Here is a 24,784-nt window from a genome sequence, read left to right as displayed (position 1 = left end):
ATATATGTATGTTGCTAAAGGGACTTTTTGGAGAACAGACAACTTGGGGAAGTTTACCAGTCCTTCGCTGAGCTCTTTGGTCTCAAGAGCATTTCATTGAAATCAAATACACTGAAATAATTTCCCCACATTTTTCCTTCTGAATTGCAGAAGTTTCTTTACCTTTTTTATAGTGTTACGGTGCTGTGAGTTTTACAGGGTAGACAGCTACCCAAGACCTGACATTTAATGGAAGAGTAGAAATGGAATCAAAATTTGAAGGGGAGCATCTTGGAGAGAAGCAAAAAGAAACAGTTCAGTACAGGCCAGACATCAAAATAACTTGAAAAGAAAAAAAAAAAGAAACCAGGACTGCCAGGCCCCAGTGCTGCTTTCCAAATATGTGAGGACTGAAAAAAAGAATTAAGGAAAGAAGTAGTTTTCAGGCTGTGAAGACTTACATTGTATTGCCAGCATAGTGTTACTGTATCACCAGCAGTCCAGTGCAAGCTTGATTATTGGTATTTTGGAAGCCAAACTCTACTAGATCTAACTTAATTTCAGGCTCTCTAGCATCATCCAATTTGTAATATCCGATTATCAAATGTGTTATAAATATGTTATTAGCACTAGTAATGCTACTTTAGATTTGTCTTCACTATATGGGTTTGTTTTTTTTTTTTTATTTTATTTTTACTGCAAGTCACTGAATACCCTCAACTGGTTGTTGTTTTAACAAGATCTCTGGAGAACTCTTCAACAATGATGCATATTAAGCAAAAAGCCAAAAAGCAATTTCCTACCAAAGAGATACCAGAGGAATGAGCGAGAGTCCAGAGTTCAACAAAAACACTTAAACATGGAATGTTTGCGTATTCTTGTGCCACACTTGGAAAACATAATGAGAATAAGCTAGGAGGCAAAGCTGGTATCTCACTGGAGTCAGTGACAAGGTTGCTGTTGACGTCAGGGAAGTGCTGGCTTTGTCCCTTGCAATACTTGTTAGTTACATGCATTTCTACCTTTGTTCTGACAGAAACAGTAACTTTGTCAAGGCTGGAAAAATTGCTTTTTACAGTATTTTCCTAAAACTGCCTCTTGAAATATTTATAAAGTATAATGTAACTTGTCTTTTTGTCCCAACTTATCATCTAGTTTTTCAGACATATTTGGATTTGGCTGTGAAAGAAATACTGAGAACAGTAGACTACTTCCATATGTGCTTTTCAAAGACAAGTGCTCCACAGCGATTTATATTCCTAAGTATAATTTTGATATGGTTGTAAATGCTAAATATAGGTGGTATTTTGAGACATATGATCTTCTCTGATTCCAGGTGGGCCATGCACAAGTACAGCTCATGCCTCGTTAACCACACCAACCAAAAGATCTTGCAACTCAGGTACGTGTTTTGTGGGGTCAAGGAGTTAGATTTTGTGTGAGATGTAGCTGTATGATTATAGTTTAATAGTCAACTATATCTGGTGAATGCCAAATGAAATAGGAATATTGTCACTTTGCTGTCAGAAATGTATCTATAAAAGGATTTGTATGCCACATAGTTAATCTCAAAGTTCTGTTAAACATAATTCCATAAATACACGATTTCTATTAAATTTTGTAAACATAAGACATAAAGGAGTAATTGGTTTGATTTAAGTCTAATGATTGTGCTCTGGAAATCCCTCCTTTAAATGCAGAGTATTGAGTAGAAAACTGATCGAGGATGTAGTATAGACAGCTGATGTTTGCACTGAGCCTAAATTTTACCTGCTTTGGGTCCTTTCAGTAACTTTATTTCTACATGGAGGATATAGACAGATAATATCTCACAGAGCTACTGTTAGTAGTGACACGTTAGGTCATTGTTAGGCTGAAGTTGCTGCTTCTGCAGGAGATGAAGAATCGTGTGAGCTCTCATTCAGGCACACTGTCAAGTTACCCACATTGGCTCAGATATTTTTCAGACTTCGGTTTTGCATGGTTTAAGGAGAGCTCATACGATCCTTTCCACCAGCACCGCTGGGGGAAGCCATAATCTCCTGTGGAGTGGCAGTAGCAGGCATCTAGGTAGTGGTAGTGTTCTAGCAGTCTGTGTTTCCAAAATAATTTTGCCTATATTTATGTACCAACTCAGCTGTGTTGAATATGCAGAAGGGAAGAATTACCTTAATTTCCCCCAATGTTTTTTGCATTATTTACTCAGTGATCTGCATATTTTGTTTGTAGTCCCTTACACTAGTAAACCTGTACCAGGAGTTAGGTTTTTTTTCTCCAGAGCTTGAATTTTCAGCAAACTGTAATTTTTAAAATAAATTACCATGTTTTCCAAGTCTGCATTTGGGAATCTGGATAAATATGGGAATTGACAAGAAAACATTGACTGTAAAATGTTGCCCAGAAATGGTGTGACATCTTAAGGCACACACAGCAGGCTGCTTAGGTGAATATTTGTTGCGGTTTAACCACAAATAAAACATAACCCCACACTAACTACTGTGAAGAAAATTAACTATTCAGCCAAAACCAGCAAGTTCTTTGACACTACATTCACTTCAGCTTAGCGTGCCTTCCTAGGAAGCGATAGTTGTCAATACTACACATTACATATAAGCCTCTTTTCTGTAAGTATTCTACATTGCTTCTGCTTGGAAGAGCTTTGGAGGCAGAATGTTTGGGTGGAATTCATCTGTGCAGTTCAGCCTCCCTCTTCAAGCACAGTTTTTTTTTCCCCCTGAAGTCTACCATATATCAGCACTTGAGACAGAAAATTAGAAATTTGACCTACTTATCTTGTATGCAGGTTCCCATCAGGAGGGTATTAAGAAGACATAAACCTTTTGTATTTTATTAGCATTAATGTAACCATTGAAGAAAGATCAAAACAATAAATCTGTCAAGACACAGGAAAAGTTCTCATAGCAAAAAAGAGTTTTTACCTCATGCACTTGTCAGCTTGCATGCTGGGGGAGGTGTTCAGATAAAGAATTGTATTATGACACCAAATAGCGGGGTTTTTCCTCCTCCTGTTTGCCAGAATCATTGCTGTGGTAAAAAGTGTTTCTGTTCCAAAGTGTGCCCATAGGACAAGGATTATAATGAAAGGAGTCAATAAAGCCCAGCGATCATTAGCTTGGATGATGCCTCAAAGGTTTTTGAGAGCCAGCAGTCTGAAGATTTTGTCAGAAAAAGAGATGGGACTGTGTGGCCAGTGCAAGCTTCTTTGGCATTTTGATTTGTTTCTTAATGGTCAGGTAATGTTGATAGCAGATAGTGTGAGGCTTACTCTGGTCAGTCGGGCATCCAGATCCCATTTATATTGGGTGCCCATGTCAGGAAAGTGCAGTACTACGTGGCATATTAGTCTTCTATTTCTGCTCTACAACTTTAATGATGATTTAATACACAGTTCTAAGCCAGATTTTAAAGCATCCAGCTTAAAGAAATCTGGGAAAAAAATCAGTGGAACCATGTGAGTGCGCTCGGTTAATTTTTTACTGTGCAGTAGAGAAGGTAGTAGAAACAGGCAGATAAAATGCAGTAATGACACAGGCAGTTCATACATTATGTCCATAAAGTTGGTGAGGCTTTAAGTACTTTCTCAGTAGCAGTTCATGAGAAACGTGCATCTTAAATATTTTGTATAGTTATATGTGCAGATGGCTCACATTTAATGAGGGTATCTGTCCTGGATCGGTGTGGTAGTATTTATATTGTACAAGATTACAGTATCTCTCTCCTTGCTCTATCATTTTCTAGTTTAAAATTTGAGCAAAGCAGTTAAGCAGGCATGGGGTCCTCTTTGAAGTTTTGAGTTTATTGATGTTCTTGCATTAATGCGTGTGCTTGATTGTAGCACTGCCAGAAATCTGAATGCTTTGAGGCTGAACCCGTGCAATTGAGAGGGCAGCCTTTTAGGAGTTTCAGAAAGGGCAGGTTGTGGAAATAGAAGTACACAAGTTCAGCCAGAGCCAAACCCAAGAAATCGCTACTTTTGTGTGATCATTTTTTATCAGTCTTTGTGTTGAAAGAGGACAAAAGAACCTGGTACACCACTAATTAGATTCTACTTTTTTAAAATTGCTTTCAAGTGTTAAGCTCCTAACCAAAAATATACAAAATATTAGTGAAGGAAGTTTGTAACATTAAAACAACTTTGAGGTTTGTTTTTCGTTGGTGTTACAAGGGACTTTTAAGGTGTTCTTTAGCGTTTGACTTCTGCAGGGCACTGTGTTAGAAATCCACCCTTCTTTGAGCTCTCTCACTGACAAGGAAGTAATGATAGAACAGCCTTCGAGCAGCACAGTAAATCACCCAGCCCTGGCAATAATAGTGCCCATTAGGGGCACTCTTATTTTTTCTTCTTCCCCCTCCTGCTCAGTTTCCAGCTGTACTAATAGAACAGCACATCAAGCAAGGCTGTAAATAAAAGTTATAACCTAATAGGTGGGCACTGAAGTGGAACGGACAGGAACTGAAGCATGGAAGCCTTATTACTGCTTATCAGCAATTATGAACAGGATAAACAGGATAAAGTGTCTGGGACTTGCCCTGATGCAGCAAGAGCTAATAGAGGCTGGGAGATGACACCGTACCATGATCAGATGATGTATGTTGATGAGTTTTTACTATCTCATCTTCTTGCCTGTTTCTATGATGTGTTGGATTATCTGTTCTGTGCTTCCATAGCTATCTGGATGAACGGATAGGCTTCCTTTCCTGCTCAAAGGAGCTTGAGAACATATACCTCAGTTTGATTATTTTTGCACATATCCTTTGCATTAGTTGCCAGTACTGGTTATCTAAAAGCCTTTTTGAAGTCTTACAATTATTGTAGATTAAAATCCTCCTAATGGTAAGGATCATAATAGTCTGATCTGTAAACAAATTTAAGGACTTGCTGCGATTTTGGATTTATTTTCACTATCACCTTGTTCAACTTTACAAAATCACCCTCGTTCATTACACATAGTGGATATGGTCACCTGAACTCTTTTACGCTAGAAGCCTCCTGTATGTTTTACACTAAATGTGTTATAACCAGTATGGTTGGAGAATCCACAGAGATGGGTTTGAGGTCAATATATCAAAAAGTTTGTTAAAAGTCATCTGTAGCCATGATGATCCTTGCCTCTGAGTTATAAAAAGTCAAGCTGTTCCTGGGAAGGTTTTTAACAGCTTGTTAGCACACAATAATTGGTAATATTCACAAAAAAAGACTTTCTTGATCTTTTATCTATAACAGTCTAGCACATTACTGTGCTAGACATCTACATCACCTCTTTACTAAGCCACAGAGAAAAAGAAATGCCTTGAAATTTAGCCTATCCTTGCTTTAATCTAAAGAGAAGTTTTGCAAGCATCTTTGTAGTGCATACATTAATCACTCCTGCTGTTTACTTCGGAAGAGAATTTTCTTCTGGGTCATGGAAAAAGTGCAACATTTGGAAATGAGAAGGAGTGCAGCAGCGTTAGAGCATGTGCAAACAGTGAGTGACTCCTATCCTTGTCTATTCAGTACAGCCAGGGTAAAATAAATAGATTATTTTTCTATCATCCTATGATATTAGGACAGGAATTACTTATATCTGCCAGTGTTAAAGTACTCTAAACTGAGATGAATGGAAACTAATCCTTTTCATAATTGATGTTCTTTGAAATAAACTTTCACACTTACTGGTCCTAAGGTGTTCCTTTCTTTTGCATTGTTCATGAAGTGAGGAAGCTAAGCAGTTGAAATGGCCAAAGGGACAAAAAAATGTAAAGTGGCTGTGGAAGCCCTGTTTCACAAGCTGGATAGATGAATTGGAAATACTTACTTGTTTTGAAGATGTTTATAAACCATGCTAGTAAAGTCCAACTTGAGAATGACTCCTTGTTGTAATCAGGCTGTTGAAGTTATTCGCGGAAGGATTGCTGGCCTCAGGAAATAAAACACAATTGCTTTTATGGAATAGGATAAATAAATGAACATGATAACTTAGAAGCTTATTAACGTTTCCCATTTTATAATATTGTATTCCCCAAAATTGTACTAACTCAGATAAATTCTTCACTTGCTGTAAGCACTGCTCAGCAATAACTAAAACATCAGCGTGTTTATTATTCTCATCTAAATCCATAGCACTCTCCTAGCTACTAGGAAGAAAATTAACTCTTATCCCAGCCAAAACTAGAACATTACCTTGTGTAGAAAGCAGGATTCAGTGTGTGCCTGTGTGAAAGGCAGAAATGTGTACAAATTTCAGTACGTTTTGGTTATACAGGGGTACATAGGTTATGAGAAACAAGCTTTTCCTCCCTTGCGAGGAAGAAAAAACCGAACAACCCAGTACAATAGTAGTTTTCAAGTCCTGCATTCTAATAGAGAATGGCCTCCCGCTGCTTAAAACTGTTACTCCTACTACTTTTATTTATCCTCTTAAATCACGCAAACTCATCTTTTATCCTTTATGCTGTTTGGGCGTGCCCTTGAACCTTCCTTTTTCGTAACTTCACCAGATAACCTGCTCAAGACTTTTTTTTATTACATGTAAGTCCATTCTTCAGCTTTTATTTGTCTTTATCTCTTTTTGCTGCTTCTGACTCAAATTTTTCATCTGCTTTCATTTCCATATCCCAAATCCCATTATGAAAAAGACCACCTTCGAAGTAGAACAACTTTGAGGAAAATATGCTTACGTCAAAGGGACAGGATGATCTCTTGATAGGAGTTCACACTGTATTGTAAGCCAGTAGGAACGTTGTTTTGAATGTCAAATTAAAGGTAGTACCAGATGAGAGGAGAATAGTAGACCCTGTCTCTGGATTAGCTGTGTTGGGAAGAGTATAGCTGGCAAATCAAGGGAAGAGATTTTTTTCCCCTCTAGCTGGCACTGGAATAGGGGCCGGACCAGGCCTCCAGCAAACCAATCCAGCTTTGATGTTTACTCTGTATCAAGGAGGATGCTGGATTAGGTGACCCCCCAGAAGTCCCTTCCAACCTAATTTTTTCAATGACACCAGGAGGAAACAGATGCAGTCTGAGTGATTAAAGGTATTTAGTCTAACCTCAGTAGCATTCATAGCACTTGGTGGGAGCTGAGGCAGGTAGGCTCCAGAAGTACAGGTGAGTGTTTAATTCCTTGAGCATTGCAGAGAGGAGCCAGGAGAGAGGCTCTTGGAAAAGTGAGGGAGTTGGGATGGTCAGCAAAGAGCTGAATGAACAGTCCTTGTAGTAGGGTTGTTGGAGGCTATGAGCAGAGTAAGCCAAGTGTGCTTTGGTAAATAAGATACTTTCCTCTCTTGAAAAACAAATATGTTCTGCTGTGCTTTTAACTGATTCCTCTGCACGTTTTCCCTATGGTCTGAACAGTGGTTTTCTGTCTAGTTGGTGAAATTCTTGCCACGTACAAAATTGTATATCTTTAAGGTCATTATCTTTTAAAATTCAATTATGACCCCATCTTTGTATTAAAGTCTTAGGGAATTATGGTAAAGGATTTATCCTCAAATCCATTGAAACAAAAGAGTAAATTTTTTTTTTTAATGCATTTTTTTATGTCATTCGATGCCATGTTTAGTTTTCTGAACTATCAGGATCTCTGTGACCAGTTAACTGACCTTTGGCAATAGGTACATAGCTAATACTAAAGAATATACATCTATTAAGCCTACTTGGCATTATGGTCCAAACAGCTCTGGATTTCTTGTTTCATTAACAGCATCTACCCACTGAGGTACTGGGAAGCTATTCCCGAATAACAAAATTGCAGCTCACAACTTTAAATAAACTATAGCTCCATTAATTTCAAGGACAAATAAATGAGGGTGACATGTGTGACCTTTCCCACCTGCAACCCCTTCCTAGAACTTAATAATAATCTACACTGGAACAGGGTTAGGGAGTTTAGGGTTTGCTTTAGTTTCAGTGGGGCTTATCCAATAGCAAGACAACATGGAGAATGTCGCAAAGAATAGTTGAGATGGTTAACTTCAAAACCTGTGAGGAGCTCTGCTCCTGTCAGCCTGAAGAATTGATTTTACCTCAGTGTGTTGCAGCCAGCACCTCGATCTGATCTGTGCAGTTCAGACATCTTTCTTACTGGTTTGATTTAGCAAATGAGACACAGCTTTTTATCATGTAAAATTTGTTATTTTATTGCACTGAAAGATTTTTTTAACAAGTTCAGCACTAAGTAACTGGCCTGAAAAATATTTCAAAACACATATCCTCTTTTATTTGCTCTTTAATATTGATATTTTTAATATCCTAGATTAAAACACGTAACATGCAGGGGGCTAATAGTGAGCCTGTTACTGCTGTACTTTTTGATGTGAGGGCAGTGCCTCAAAGGTTTCTTCTGACTCTTTGAGAAGACCTCTCTTCTGAGTAATGATTTGTGTGAGCATCAGACAGCTTTTAAATATAAGTTTTAGATATTCTCCATTTAGGTGCTAATGTTCATAAGGACTCTAAAAATACATGGAAGTAATTTTAAAGTCTCTTGGAAGCATGCTGAAGTCTGTTAAGCATACTCAGGGGAAAGCGTATATTCCTGCAAAGTAAGGGGTTTATTGTGTGTTCACTGAATTGTCATGCAAACAAGTTACCTCTTTTCCCCATTCCTGTTCCGAATTACTTTCCATAATGTAAATTTCAGGGAGTAACTGATGAGACAAACATCTTGAGGCAAAAGAGGGTTGAAAAAAAGGTGGATGTGAGATACAAAGCAGTACATATACTGTTGTATCCTCTGAGTTTCATTGATCTGTTCTACTTCTCCCTTTGTGTAGAGCTTTGATTCAAGTTAGTATAGATGTTTCCCAAGCATCTCCTTTCAAATCAGCAGGAACTGCCCAGTAAACTAGCCTGACTTCTGATGTATTGTAGACAGCGATCAGCTGTGCAAAAATTGTCTTCTGTGCCAGGGCTGGTGGTTTTTTCTCCACAAAAAGAAAAATTGCTGGAAAAAGTAACAATCAAAATACAAACTGAATTTTAAGCTTTTCTTAAAATACCTGACTCAAACCCAAGTATATTTTGAAGGTATATTGGCTGTATATTTCAGAACCTGCCTTAATGCATGCAGTAAAATCTTCATCAAAATACAAGAGCTTTTAGGGTTTTTCCTTACCATTAATCAGTTACAGCCCTTGGAATTATAGTCTCTCATTGCAAAGTTTCTGTTGCAGATGGCATCACTGAGGTTCTGCAGTTAATGACAGATGAGATTTTTGAAAGATGAATATTGAAAATATATTTTTTTTTTCACTGCTAGCAGGCGAGAGTTCCCTACAATTCCTCTTCTGAATCTGTGTCTTAGCCTTGGAAAGCCTTCATTATACCAGTGAGGGGGTAGGGTGTTCTAAGAAAAACTCAGCGTATGAATGAAAAATAACAGAGCAAGTAGTTTCTATATAGAACTGGTTTTAGGCTATTAGTTTGAAGAATTACCTTCCTGAACACTGTACACCATCTGATTGATGAAGACAGAGCTGGAGTATACTGCTAGGATTTTGAAGCACAGCAGCACCACTTACTTATGCACTCGAGCTGACTAGCAGAGATGCCATATTTATAGCATTATCTATTCTTGTTAATCCAACATTACAGAGTTTCACAAAGCATAAGAGGCCCCTCATTAAAGTCAGCAAAACCAAAACTATGATATTGCTGAATGCTTCTGAATTTCAGAACCACAGTAAGCTTTTTCATGTTTGTACATGCATATTCATATATGCAAATATATGTATTTGAATACTAGTTAAGTAGTCTCTTCAGGTGCTGTGGAATGGCCAGGCTGTTCATGATTTACCTCATAACTTTTTCATCATGTACATCCTGTTCCAGATTTTCAATTCCTTCTTGTGCGTTGGTTCTTCCATTTAGCTATTGCAACATCATTTGTTCTTCAACTTTACTGTCACCAGAATCTGCCTTTGCCCCTCTCCCAACCCTAACCCTGTGCTGCTAAAATATATAATTTAATCAGAAAATCAGTTCAAATTGACACATGTTAAATATTTTTCTGGAAACTAATGAATTTAGCATTGTGGTCTTCCCCCCCCCCCCCTTTCTCAAGGATTGTTCTTAATAATAGTCTGGATATATGAAGGGCTTGAAATGCTGTTTGTCAGCTACTGGAAAAACCCAACCATGCAAACCAGCTTCCCTTAACAAATCGTTAGAATGGTACCAAGCTCCTACACTGCATAAATTGTCCCCAGCGATCAAGGCAAGAGGAATTCAGTTTCAGGCCTGCACACCCTAGCAGTTGCCGTCTGTGTATGGTTTTGCTCTCAGCAGCTGTTTTTAAATACCTTCTTCAACTGTTTATCCGTGTAGCAAGACATGGGCAGCCAGCAGCAGGCGTAGTGTGCAGCAGCATGGTCCAACCTGTTCTCATCTGTATTGGGCTCCAGAGGTTTACATACTTGAACACTGCTGGAGTGGGGCAGCCACAGCTTCTCTGGACAACCTGTGCCAGCACCTCAGCATCCTCATAGGGAAGAATTTCTTCCTCCTGTCTAATCTAAACCTACCCTCTTTCAGCTTAAATCTTTCCCCATTGTCCTGTCACTACATACCCTTGTAAAAAGTCTGTCAGATTCCTTGTAGGCCCCTTTAGGCATTAGAAGACTGCTATAAGGTCTCCGCAGAGCCTTAATGTTTCAACTAATTGAAATGCCGTAAGTTAATCTGTCAAAGGAACTGTACAGTACAGGTGCCTGATACATTTAAATATGTACTTGTTTAAATCAACTGGGTATATAAATATGTACTTGTATAAATCAACTGAGAAATAAGTGAACACTTCCATGAACTAAAGGCATGCTGACATCAGAGAGTATGGGGGGAGTAATGCAAGAATTTAACTATAAAACAGATGTAGTATAGGAGCCTAAAAATGAGATGAAAACTAATTAGCTTTTCACTTAATTTAGCAATTACAAAATTTGGTGACAAGAAAGGAGAATAGTCATCTGCACACTTTTTCTAATTATAACTTTGTTAAGCCGCGTGCAGTGACCTATGTAGTTCACTATTTGTTATACAATTTTCAATGGGCATTTCATTCATCTGGGTTACTGGCACAAGATTAGTCTCTTCCATTTCATTAGAGATAGTAGTTAATAGCCTTATTAAGTTATGCTGCAGCACAGTACACTTCCTTTTTGATGGATAATAGTGCCGACAATACAGGTTTAGAGGAACAAACAAAAAATATGAGAAGTAGGAAAGAATTAGTGTATATTTTTTTTTTAAGTTTCATTTTCACATCCATGGATCTGAGGCTTACAGAATGTCTGAGGGTGGAAGGGACCTCCAGAGACCTTATGGACCAATCTCCTTGCTCAGAGCAGGATAACCTAGAGCAGGCTGGGCACCATCTTAAGCACGGTTTTGAGCACCTCTGAGGATGGAGCCTCCACCCACCACCACCTCCCCCCCAGGCAACCCTTGCTAGTCTTGGGTCTCCCCTACAGCAAAAAAGTGTTTTCTTATGTGTAAGTGGAATGTTACTAAAATTAATGTGGTTATGCTCCCACATTTTTCTGTTTTCCTGAAATCATATGCCAGCAATAATCTATGTATTAATTATCATTCACACACACATATATATAAAATCTTAACTTAGAGTAGTTTTGAAGTTTGGTGAAAAGAAACACAAATTAGGTTGATGCACGTAAACTACTCAGGGTGGGGGGCAGCTTCCTGGTTTCCTAAGGCAATAAAGTGTCCCTAGTTTGCCCCACAGTAACTCTGGAGGGTTCATCTTTATGTTTTACAAGTGCCTGTTCTCACTATGCCAGCAAAGTGCTTGGCACTGCACACCTTTGATTCTCTTCTTCTTTCTTTGCAACACATGCATCATGTATGCCAGCTCTCATTTTGGGGAAATTAAGCCGTGCTGTTGTTGAGCTCAGAAATGCCGCTTACATTCAAAGCAATATTTCAAATATTTCAAACATTTCAAAGCTGTATTTCATTTTTTCAGTGTTTTTAGTTCTGTTTAAAAAAAAAAAAAAATACCCAAACAAAAAAAAACCAAACCTACAGCATTTTGTCACTGTCTAATGGAAGCCTTTTTCTTAATCTCTATTGCAAGGGGAGAAGGTGAATCATAGAAAGGTTGGAAAGGACCTTAAGATCATCTAGTTCCAACCCACCATGCCATGGGCAGGGACACCTCACACTAAACCACATCATCCAAGGCTCTGTCCAGCCTGTCCTTGAACACTGCCAGGGATGGAGCATTTACATCTTGGAGTTTGGTGCACATCAGTGATAATTCACATTTGGAACATCTTGCAGCAACTCTTACAGTTATGTATTTCAAACAGGCTAAAAGTTGTAGGGTTTTTTTTTTAATCAGTTGGTTGATTTTAATTGTTGGAGTTGGAAACAACTAATTTGGAATGGTTTTGGTAATTGTTCAGAAATAGTGACTTCTGTAATGCAACTTTTGGGGGTTATTTTTAGTCTCCAGAGTGATTTCACAGGGAGCCTCCTAGGCAAAGAAGTGGCAGACAGGACGTGAGTTCTATAGGGGCTCTTCCTATGTGGTCTCTCTATTCCGCGTTGCATAGGGACAATGAGTTCTAGTGCAATTGCTTTTAAACTCTGTGGAAGGGAAACAATAAATCAGTGAAATGGTGATACTAAGGTTACTGTGATGGTACTAGAAAAGAGATTGTGTGGTTAAATCTTACCAAAGGGTTTATGTAAGACTTTGAGACATTGTCTATAGGGTTTTAAGAAAAACTGAGATGAATTCACAAAAGAAATAAAATTCTGATGAGTGTGAGTGCTTCCAAAGAGGTGCATGCTTAGGTTTCTGATGCAGCCTTGAGATACAGTCATGATTGTGTGAGAAGATGAGATGTTCTTATCACAGTAAATATCAGAGCTTCAAAGTAACTGTTTCTGCAACGTTTTACAGCAACAGGGAGGAACTGAGGTAGTCACAGTTGTCAGACTTGGCTCATAAGATGTTAATCTCTAATTTCTGTCTCATTAATTGTCAACAAGCCAAATGGGTTTTGGAACAGCTATGTTACTTTTAGGTTCATTTGAAGTAGAGGAGATGATTTTAAATGATCATTCTGGCAAATGTGATAGGAAAGATTTGTAACAAGGCAGTTTCCTCTAGATGAAATTTCTAATGCGTGGTCAACATCCAGGGAATTAAGTAATATCTCATTTAAAAATGGAAGAATGAAGGGAGGGAGAAATCAAAACTAGAAACTGGGAACAAGATATTGCTCAAACTTTAGTTAAACCCTGTTACGCAGTTATTTTCTGTGCCTGTGCAAGTTTCTTCATGGACAGAGGTTTTAACAGCTCAAGCTCCTTCTAAAATGGTTTCAGAGATGGCAGTGATGTTTGAGGATTCATTAATTGCTGCTCTTACTGGCGTTTGCACAGGCAGCTGAGATCATGAATATCAGTCTGTCAGTGTGATGGGTTCCCTAGGAAAGAAAAAAAAACAAACGCTGAGTGACTCAAAAGCTGTCACTAAACCAGAAATTAAACCGTTTCATCTATTTATTGAAGCAAGCAGCAGCTGAGGAGGGCTCCTCTTCCTACTCTTCCATCTCTTCCTTCCTTCCTCCTTCCCTGTTATGTTTTGTCAGCTGTTGTGGTTTAAGCCTAGCTGGTAACTCAGAACGCAGCTGCTCGCTCACTGCCCCCTCCCCTTCTTCCCCCTGCTCCCAGAGGGATGGGGAAGAGAATCGAAAGAATGTAACTCCCACAGGTTGAGATAAAAACAGTCCAGTAACTAAGGTATAACACAAATCACTACTGCTACCACCAATAACAATAATGATAAGGGAAATAACAAGGGAAGAGAATACAACTGCTCACCACCCGCCAATCGATACACAGCCCAACTGAGCAGTGATCTAGCTCTTCTGGATAACTGCCTCGAGTTTACATCCTGGGCATGATGTGCTGTGGTATGGAATACCTCTTTGGTTAGTCTGGGTCAGGTGTCCTGTCTCTGCTTCCTCCCAGCTTCCCCTCCTCCCTGGCAGAGCACAAGACTCAGGAAGTTCTTGGCCAGAGTAAACATTACTTAGCAACAACTAAAAACATCAGTGTTATCAGCTCTGTTCCCAGGCTGAAAGTCAAAAACACAGCGCTGCACCAGCTACTAAGAAGGAGGAAAATGACTGCTACTGCTGAACCCAAGACATCAGGCCATGTCTCTGCTGGGGTTAGAGGGTCCCACCCTCTCTCCAAAATGCTGTGAAAGAGCCATCGTGATTGTTAGTAGAGTCATGTGCATGCAACCTGCAAACCCCTCCATGGCAGGAGAGTTAGAGAGAGTGGTATTCAGGTCTTTATTTGGAAAACTTTGAGGGTAGATCATGAGAAATGAAGACGAGAACAATGATAGAACAGAACAAAAGTGAGTTTCTGTCTAAGAGATAACAGTTTTTAAGAACACTGCTCTGCTTCTTGTTTCCAGACAAGCCTCCAGTTTCAGTCTTGCTTGGCTGAATTATTTCGTTATCTCATTTCACATGGGAGTCACCACAATTAGAACAATCTCCATTCTCAGATATACAAGAATCTCTGCTGAACAATTTCTTTGTAACATTTGGGGGACATCTCTATTGTTTTTCTTTATTTTTATGGAAGAGTTTTATGATTTTTGACATCTGCAGATAAAAGGAAACCATTTTTTTTCCTCAGATTGGGTATTTGTTGGTGTAATACTAAAATGCAAGTTGAGTGTGGGAAATGTTCCTTAAAAGCAGAGCAAGAAGTAATCCTTGTTGCATGAACCATTCTTCTAAGGGAAGTCACTGTCAGTCACTGGCTGAAAAAAACCCTCTTCTCTTGAGCCATTTTTATTGTTTAATACACAGAGAATTTACTCTTGAGTCTAGTTGCAGCACTTCACCCTGTTCCTAGGGGATTTTTTTCTGCAACCCAGGGAGTGAAGCTATACATGACAATTTCCTTTTGCTATCAGATCTCTGAAATGTAATGTTGCAAAATTCCAGGTGCTCGTAGATTTATTTTGTATTCTCTATTGCTTGTGTCAGTATTGTGGAAAGAAATATGATCTGGAAGAAATGCATGCAGGACTGAATCTAGAAGTTCTGATTTCTGACCCGTGATTTCTCCTCACTTTTTGTTCTTGACCCTGAGAGGATGGAAGTGTGTGTACTGTTGGTCAGTTTTGTAATGAGAATTGGCTTGGGTTCACGTGTTCGAGGTGCTTTGCAGGCAGTGATCAGATGGCTGGCACTGCCCCTAGAGTCAGGCTAAGGTGACCTCAGTGCTGGCACTCTTTATAGCAAAAAGAGATGCATTTTAAAAAATTTTCATTTCTGTCATATTAACCAACTTATGTTAATATTCAGTTAGTCATCACCAATTAACAGGAAATGTACAATAAAATCTTTTAATTATAGGACTACTAGCCTGACTCGGGGTAGCTGTTTTTCTCAGTAGGGCACATGGGTTAATTAACTGATAGACACTGGTTGACTCACACAAATCCCTTATTTGGACTTCATTATAAGCAGACCACTATGGTTTCCATCTTCTTAATTCAGAATGCCAAATTTGCTTTTGAGAATTCCCAGAGTGGCTCATGTTTCCAGAAGCAAAGCTGTGTGGGAGGCAGCTCTGTCAAAACAGCAATGTGTCTGTTTCTCTGAGTAATGGATAAACTACAAATCATGTAATTCCCCATCTTTGGCAGCAAGGTGGGCTGATTTACACTGATTTACACTGAGCCCTGAGTCAGCCAGACTGCTGTAGATAAGGTGCCAGTTGGAGGGTAGAGTTGGGTAGAGACAGAGGATCTGTCTTGTGGATATTCTTCTGCAGAGATTTAATTCAAGACAGGACTGGTTGCTCCATAGCTGTATGAATTCATTATGTACTGCTTTATTTTCCTTGTCAAGGCTCTTGCAGAGCATGCAGAGGTGGATTAAGTTATGTACTGAATGTTAGTTTAGGCCTAAGAGATATATTTTGTGAGATGTAAGCTCACAAAATCTATGTAATCTATGACATTGATCAAAAAGAAGGTTGTGTTAAGGCACGCATCAGATAAATTATTGCAACTTAATAAAAACTTATCACCTGTATACTGTGCAGAAAGCAGTTCGCTTTTCTGTGAAATTTGAGATGTGGAGACTTTGCTCTTATTGTAAAGCCAGGCACATTTTCAGCATACCTTATGTCAGAAAAAAAGTAGACCCAAGTGAAGCAAGTTGTCTGTTTGCCATGGGTGTAATATTGGAGTCCAGCAACTGGGAAACACTGAGACAAGGTCTGAAGCACAGGTAAGAGAAATGGCTTAGTTTATACTAGATATGAGGGACCAGGGAAAGTTCATAGAGCATACCCCAGAGGAGAGGCTAGCCTAGTCTGACTTCATTAGATATTTGCTCAAGGAAAGTCATGATGGTGATAAGCAGTGAATCATTGAAATAACAAGGGTATGGACAGTGCTTTAGCCACAGCAGTTACCTTTTCCTGGCTAGTCCAAGACATCTAACACAAAGTAGACATGTTTTCCTTAAGCACAAGATACCACACAATGGAAACTTAAAGGTAAGAACTTGTGCGATAGGAATAGGCTACTCTTCTGCAAAAACATGCAGTTCTCTTGTTACTTGTTATATTAATGTCCTTTAAAAATGGATTTAACTGAACTAAAGCCTTTTTTTTTCTTGGTCACTGCAGTAATGGCTTTCTGCAGTTAGTTTCCTTGCAACACTGCTACCAACAATTTAATTTTTAATACACTTTGCATTTCATTTATCTGCAGCTTCTATTAAACAAAATGCAGAACTGATTCTGCTATACACAGATTTGGGAAGCGAAAATGTCTTTTCTAGCCTGACCTGACTCAGATTGTAGAACTGCAGATCTGCTGAAATCCACTGACTGACATGCCATGAAAATAAGGCGTGGGTATGCCATGTTCCACTCAGTAACATGCATCTCGTGCCATTCGAGACCTCTGGTCAATATATCCGTTGTAAGAGGGGAAAAAAAGAACAACAAACCACAGCAACAGAAAAAGGCACTGCACCACCTGAAGTAACAGTCCTGAACTTTAACTTTTTAAGGTTTTCCATACACTTACTGTGTTATAAGCTGAAATTTATGAATTGGTTAATGCGGACAGTATTCTGACTAGTTCTTTGAAAATAGCTGAGCACTTTGAATTTATAGCTAGCATGCACGGCCTGGGCTTCTTTTGTTTGGATTTGTATTGTTGGTGTATGCTAAATTAGATTTAAATTGTTACCCATGTGGAAAGAGAGGGAGGAAGCACAATATGGTGCTTTCATATACCACCTTCAGTCATAAGAGATACAATTTACATGCTTTGCCTTAAGAATCTCCCTGTTGCCCAGGGAGGAAGCAGGTCAAACCAAGCATTCAGTTGTGTGTCATCAGCAGCCTACTCAGTTTGTGCAGGGAGCGCCAAGGTGGCTCATGGGAGAAGCTAAAAGAGATGACAGGTGAAGCCTGCAGTTGTTTAGGACTGTGTATACTCTACATGTATCTCTATATGACCCAGCTATGGCTGGAAGGAAGCAGTTCATTTTATATTCAGTATTGCCAGCAGGAGGGGTTGTTAGAGGGGACAAAGATAATTTGTCTTTCATTTGATCCTCATTTTGATTGTTAAGCAAATGGGTACATGCAGTAGAATGGGAAGTATCTTGCTGCTTGGTGGTGACCCCAGCTGCAGGCTCTGTACCTTCAGTCTGCCCAAAGGGATGCCTCAGCAAGGAAGTTCTAATATTTTTCCTAAAATATTTGTTGTGAATACAACAGATTCACAGTCGGAGAGTGAGGCTTCTCCTGAGAAACGGCCACGGCTACTGGATGACAGTAATGACAGGCCTGAAGAAACCAGTCGATCCAAACAGAAGAGTAGACGCCGATGCTTCCAGTGCCAAACAAAACTGGAGCTAGTACAGCAGGAACTGGGATCATGTCGCTGTGGTGAGTACTGCTTGTCAGTAGTGTCCGGCTTTCTAATGCAGCCGTGCTCGGATCCGTATCAGAGAAATTCAGAGAACACTTGCTTTTTTTTTTTAATCTTTCAAAGATAACTTTGAACAGAAGCCATAGCTTTCACTGGTGGCAGAAAGTTATAATTAGTTCCTGTCTAATTTCCCCTTTAAATCTTTGGCCTTGATGTACTGCCTCAAGAGAGCTCAGATGTTAATGAATTTAGCTTCAGAAGTCCCTGTAAGGCGGGAGAGCATCATACCCACTTGACAGGAGAAGAAACACAAAGCACGTCAAAATACACAAAGATGACAAGGTTTTTACAGAGCTTTAAGAAACATAGGTCAGCATCTACATTCTGCATTTTATAATTACATTATTGTTAAAAAGTTTAAGCAAAAACCCACTCTAACTGAAAACGCTTTCTCATAGTTAGCTCTTGGGGGGGAAGACTTGTCCATAATACTTAGTCATCCACGCTGGCTTTTCCAAAGTTGATCACACTGTTCAGCTAATTGAATTAAGGATGATAATCTCATGCAGACAGCTAATTTGGGGTTTCATATTACATGCAAATAATCTTTCTGAAACAATAATTAATGTGACTGGATTCCAGAGGAGATCCTCTCTCCTTCATGGAACAGTTGTGTTTATAACTGGTTTAAATGTGCTTGTCAGACCCAGTGAGAATGCACGGGGTAGTTTTACCTGCTAATTATTTTTACATATAGTCATGTGTTGCAAGCTTATGCTTGTGCTCTCTGACCATACTTGTATCAATACATGCAGAGGAATTTGTTTAGTTACTTCATTGTGTCTCAGCTGGGGGATAATTTCCAAAGGATTTGCATAGACGATAAGTGCAATTCACATTGCACCTGTGTATTGGAGGATATTGTACTAAAATGTTTTCTGGATAGAAGGCATGTCTTTCAGAGCATCAGTGGGGGGAGAAAGGATTAGCTAAGCTAGTTACAAAGACCCAGTTAAATGAGGCAGACCTCATTTATATATAGTGTATGAATGAGTTCTAAATAACGAGTGAAGAGAAAGAGATAGAAAGTGGCAAAGATTCCATGATTATCCTTTGTTCTTCAGTATCTCTCTGTCTTCAACCTTTAGAGATTACTTTTGTGATGTGCTCCTTTGGACATGAGACAAGCTTTGTTTCAGGTACTGGGGAACTGCTGTAGAACTAACATATGTTATCTTGAAGCCACCAAACATGAAATCAAAACCTGTAATGTAGAAATTCTTATTATGGAAATCCTGTGTCTGAATACTTGGAAGTGTCCAATAACATTTTTACCAAACTAAAGAAATTCAGCACTGTCAGTGACATAGTTTGGCATGACCTTTCCTGCTCAGCGTGGTAGGGGCAGGAGTGTCTGCTCCTGGTATTCTGTTGTCACAGATGTCTTGAGGCTGCTTACAGGGACCTGACTGAGATACAAGAATCTTCCCTAATACTGGGAACAAGAGAGTTTTACAGGTTTGGGGAGAATTGAAGAAAAGCTGATTTAGAGATTATGTTCTGTCATTAATCTTCCCTGCATTCTGCAAAACTGGAGCTATGTAAGAGCAATGAAGTTGAAAACAAATTTTTAAGTCCTTCCATTGATTAGCAATGTTTTTCAAATTATAAAATCAGACCTGCCTTTTTTTTTTTTCTTCTTTCTTAAATTGGATGACAAATATGGCTCCTCTCAAGTTTTCTTGAGGTAGTTCCACAATTCAACACTGTTGCAATACGAATGTTGTAGAACTTGTTCTTTAAATTGTTTTCACTGGATATATACAGCTTTATGGAAATAATTGTTAAAGGTCATAAAATGTGTTAATAAAATGAATAGGAAACAAAAATTCTGAGTTCCTCAGCAATAAGTGAGGAAAAGAAAATTTGCTTTCCTACATTATATATTACATCGTATATAGTTTAAAATATGGATAATAAACATTTCTATCCCGCACATTTTATAAGAGAAGGGCTGAGAAGACTCTATCTTCAGTTTATCTGTGCAACTATAACTTTTAATTAATACTGTATTCAGTATGTATGTGTTCCCTGTAATGGAATGCTCTCCTGTGATGTGAAAGTAAGCATACCATGCGCTACTTAGTCTTAGTAGTAAAGTTAATAAGTAAACAAAACCTTACCACTGAGAAACACAGGTCACTGCAGCTGCACATCACCTGGACTGCTTTACCAGTGCCCATCAGCTTTTGTCATTTTACATAGCTGCCTTGGACAGCATTCTCAGTAACTTTGCCCTGCTATCTGTAAAACTAGGTTGCCGTAGGTCATGAATAACAAGCCAGCTCAGAAACCCTGGGGAGGAGATGAAGGAAAACAGGCCAGAATAAATGTGTTAGAATTCTCATTAATTTAAAATGTTTTCTAAATCCGTATGTGATCAGGTTATCCTTTTTGTCATAATGTGAAGCACTGGTAATGATACGTAGTTAATTGAAAGAGTTGGAAATACAGTCAACTGGTGTAGAACAAGCCTGTATATCCTTCAAAAGTAAAGGCCAAGGTAGAACATTTTTTGATCTGGACTTTCTACCACTGCTATTAATTCTTGGCATCTTATTCCTTAACTTAAGCAATGGAAAAAAAGTGGAAAACCCCCTCAACTTTAAGCGTTAAAATAAATGCTGATAGTCAGAATCGATAAAAAGGCAGACACGAACTTTAGAAGGACAAATGTGTGTGTTTTGCTTGGATGTAAGGAAAAAGGATTAACCACAGAAGTATTAGGTTATTCCAAAGCTGCGTCTGAAACACTGTTGTTAAAATCTAGATTAACTCCACATAATAGCAGTTTTATTGTTTGCTATTACACATCATCTTGCCTCAATGTTAGAAGTACTGGAAATCATCTCCTTTTGTTCTGATGTCTCTTCCAGTGGGATTTTTAGAGAGACATAGTGGAAAGATAAATTTATACCTGCTGGACAATGTTTTAATGTAGATATACCTGCAAATATTACTCCAGTGTAGCTGGGACTTGTCCAGCAGGGCACAACCTTTTTAAAAAGGGGACAGAGTAATCTACTTCTTTATCCCAAATTCAGAGATATTTTGGAGAGACTGCTGTGTTGGCTCTGTTGTCTCCTGTAGGACCTGTCCTAGAGAGGTGTAGCGAGGTGATGCTGCTGAGCTTGTTCCTTTGACAGTACATGGAATTTTAGACAGATCTGACAGTGCTGCAGGGCTTTGTCATGTAGGAAGACAATTCACCAGAAATCGAAAAACCAAAACAACCAGCAAGGGTTCTTTGAACACAAAAATTTTTCAGATGTAGAAAATGTGTGTATTTTTGTACACAGACACATACATACACACTCTCAAGATCTTTTTTCGTTCTGCTTCTGCTCCATACAAGTTATTAACTGCTGACAAGAAATTCACATCTCATAAATAATGCTTAAGAGCCATTGCTATATAAATTGAATGTGTTATGAATTGTGATGGGCCTTTTTCTAGTGTTCTGTGCCTGGAGCAGGAAGAACAGAGGATGTCATTTTCATTAATTTCTAATGAGGTGCCAATTAAAGCCAAGGAAGGAACTCGGAAGAGAAGAGTCACAGAGCTCCCCTGAATCCTGTGCCCTGGGGCTGTCAAACAAGCGTGCTGCCAAGCCTCCTCTGAAAGTTCCAGTAAATTACAAACTCATCCAGAGCACACACAGACAAATTCAGCTTCTCTTTGATCTTCAAAAGAGCAATTTGTAAGACGAGTTCTGAGCCTTTTCACACAGCGAACTGGGAGAAGTGATAGGACTTGTTAATTGCTGATGCACTTTGCAAGCTTCAGTGAGAAAGAGAAGTTTTAAAATGAATTCCCATTTTGTGCCTCTGACTGGATAACCTTTAAATCAACACTGCTAGAACAAAAGCGTCTTCTTGTGAAGCGTTTCTAGATGACAGTTACACTAGGCATGTTTTCCAGGCAGCGATGTTCTCTGCTTTTGGGTGGGCCTTGCAACAGTTTAGTGTCTTCTGATGGATAATGGTTGTATTGAAATAATGTATTTTTTTAATTTTAGATTTAGTTGGCAGTTATATAATCAGGAACTTACAAGAATCTTATTCTTCAAGTTACATTCTATTCCAGTATTTCTGCTAGAAGTGCAAGCAGTCCAAAATCAATTGCCAGAGATCCTTGGTCTGAAAATTATGTTCAGTGATGGGATAAGCAGGTGGTACCAGAGCCTTGTTTAAAATGAGGGGGAGTGAATTTGAGAGTGACGGTAGCTATATAACATAGAGTTCTGGAAGGGTGTTTTAGAAATAGGCAGGTTGATTATTTGTAAATAACATGGTAAACTTATGGGCCTTGTCCTACTCAATAGCAATATGCATCTTGTCAAGTGCATTTTTAAAAGACAATGAACTTTAAACTTCTAAGCCGTAGAAATTATTTGCACAGAAAGGATAGCTTAATTTTATGGCAGCGGCTTAGTATTTTACAGCACATAGTTCTGGTATCACTTGCTGTGTAAAGCCAACACATGGAAGTCTGCAGTGTTCTTTAAATATTGTTGGAATTGCATAAGGTGTATGAGGATATTCTAGAGGATCAGTAAAGAATTTCTTGCATGTCGTGTTAGATACAGTCCCAGTCAGAAATTAAAAATCAGTACAGTGTACCAGCTCTTTAGTACCTGTTATGTAGAATAGTTTGTCATTTGTAGGCAACATCCTTATGGACATGTCTGTAGCTTGAAGTCCATCTATCCAGAACTCTTGACAATCAGTGGGGTGGCCAAGATAATGGGCCCTGGAACTAAGTCAAGCCTTAGTTTTCAGTAGCAGTGCCTTAGAAAGATGTTGTTGATTTGTTTGTGTGTTTCTCAGATAGGAATCTCAAGATTTTCATGTTCTTTGGCCACAGTAGATGCTTAATAGGATGGGAAGAAGTTGAAACCTTCCCTTTTCATCAGACTTTAAAAACTAACTGCTCAGTTGTTGTGCAAGCTGATCAAACATTCATTAGCCCTATTTCTTGCCTGTGTGGACAAGAAAGATTTTCTTGGAGTTTTACTGGCCAAGGTTATGTTGTAACAAGTTATAATTTCCCAGAATACAGACTGACTTGAACAGTTCTGTGTTCACCACTGCTCTTGGAGGAGACTCTGCAGTAGATACTCAGGCATGGGTGAAGGCAAAACATGTTGGTTTGCTATATTTATTTGTGAGATGTTGCCAAGTATTGGTGTTTGTCTCTTTCTGGATTTGAAGGAATGCACGTTCATTAGTGGCTTCTACAGCAGTAAGACTTTGAGTCAGGAAATGAGTCTCACTTTGCTGGTTAGCCAGAGTGCTGCCTTGCTGTGCTGAATGTGTGGAATGATGGCTCAGTACCCTGTTGAGGTACATCACAGACTCCTCCTTTATAAGGGCATAACTTTCCTTCCTATCTAGCTTTCTAGCTATATATATATATTTCTATATATATTTATGTGGATATAACTTTATGCACATAGATCGCTCTCCAGTGCTTTAGATCTAACTACTAAAGCATGTCTCTAGAAAGAGGACAGATTTTAGTCTTCACAGTATACAATGTGCTGGTGGATGTCTCTGTGATGGTGTTGAATATGACTTTAATGTGGACTGGATAAATCTCATGGTAAACTTTTATTAGAACTTGGTGAAATGCCTGATCAAGATGTGATCAAAGTGGGTAAGATTTTCTTGATAAAACGATTACTTGAAAAAAGTAGCTCAGAGGAAAGCTAACCTTAAGGTGATGAGGGAATAAACCCATGGGGAATACATTTATCTTGCACTAGAACAACATTAATAACAAACTGGCATTACATCTCTTACAGAATTCCCTACCAAATCCTAGACCAACTCCTGACTTAAGTCTGGTGCATTCTAAAGATAATTTGGTGCTTGCCAGATTATCTGTCTGTCTCTATATAATTAACAATGGAAAGGACTTTTAAAACATTGATGAGTAAATGGAAATTAAAGGAGATCCAACCACTGTGAGAAAGCATTATAAACAAGTTGTAAAAAATCTTTAATTTTAGCAGGGACAGGAGCAAAACTTTTTTGAAATATTTGGCAAACGTGCCTTCTAAAGCACTTCAGAAACTTTTCTCATGTCTACATGTGCATATATATATATATACACACACGAACTCATAAGCATAGCTAAGTAGTATAAAAGAGAGTTTTCTGGTATGTTACTGTACTTATTTTTCTACATTCCTGTTTTTAATTTAATTCTGTGTAAATCTATAACAACCTGGTAGAATTCTTTTCTTGGGATGTTCTTAAGTGTCCATCACTTCTGGTCTTCTGCTAAGCAGAGGGGTAAGAGGAAAAAAGAACAGACTCATATCAAGCATTTTTGGTAGCCACCAGAAACAAAATATGGCCCCACAAAAGAGACTGTACCTTTTCTACAGATAACTGTAGGCAGATAAGTCTCACTGTAATACAGTGATAAAACAAGTGCAAGAAAAACAACTGCACATTCTTAACTTGTATAACAGAGCTGCTTGTTCATAAACACAGGAGATGAGGCATTTGTTTGGATTGTGCCAAAATAAATTTGGAATGATTTGATTTACTCAGTTAATTTAGAAATTATCTTAAGAAGGACAGGAAGAAAGAAACAAATTTGGAATAGATAATGAAGAAAAAAGAAAAGCTCTTGACAACTGCGCAATCTTTGTACAAAGTAGTCCAACATGTATTGACACTAATGTTTCTCTTAAATCTTGGTAAAATATTAAATTGTGGTTCCATTTCCATGGAACCTTTTCTCTGGAGAAGAATTTGTAATGGTGCTGGTCA

The 24,784-nt window shown here is 38.6% G+C and overlaps 1 protein-coding gene across 1 annotated transcript in view; it reads left to right on the top strand.

Annotated features, from left to right (window-relative positions):
* Positions 1 to 24,784, top strand: part of ZFAND3 (zinc finger AN1-type containing 3) — a 136,952-nt gene that overhangs the window by 98,161 nt on the left and 14,007 nt on the right. Inside the window, exons 5-6 of the mRNA XM_080617063.1 lie at positions 1,316 to 1,381; positions 17,786 to 17,956. Of these exons, the coding sequence (XP_080473189.1) occupies positions 1,316 to 1,381; positions 17,786 to 17,956 (237 nt within the window). The remainder of the gene's footprint in view (positions 1 to 1,315; positions 1,382 to 17,785; positions 17,957 to 24,784) is intronic.

This window comes from Psittacula echo (genome assembly GCF_963264785.1).
Source record: "Psittacula echo genome assembly, chromosome: 4".
Lineage (NCBI taxonomy): Eukaryota > Metazoa > Chordata > Aves > Psittaciformes > Psittacidae > Psittacula > Psittacula echo.
Note: the sequence above shows the minus strand (reverse complement) of the source record. Positions and strands in the feature narration are given on the sequence as shown.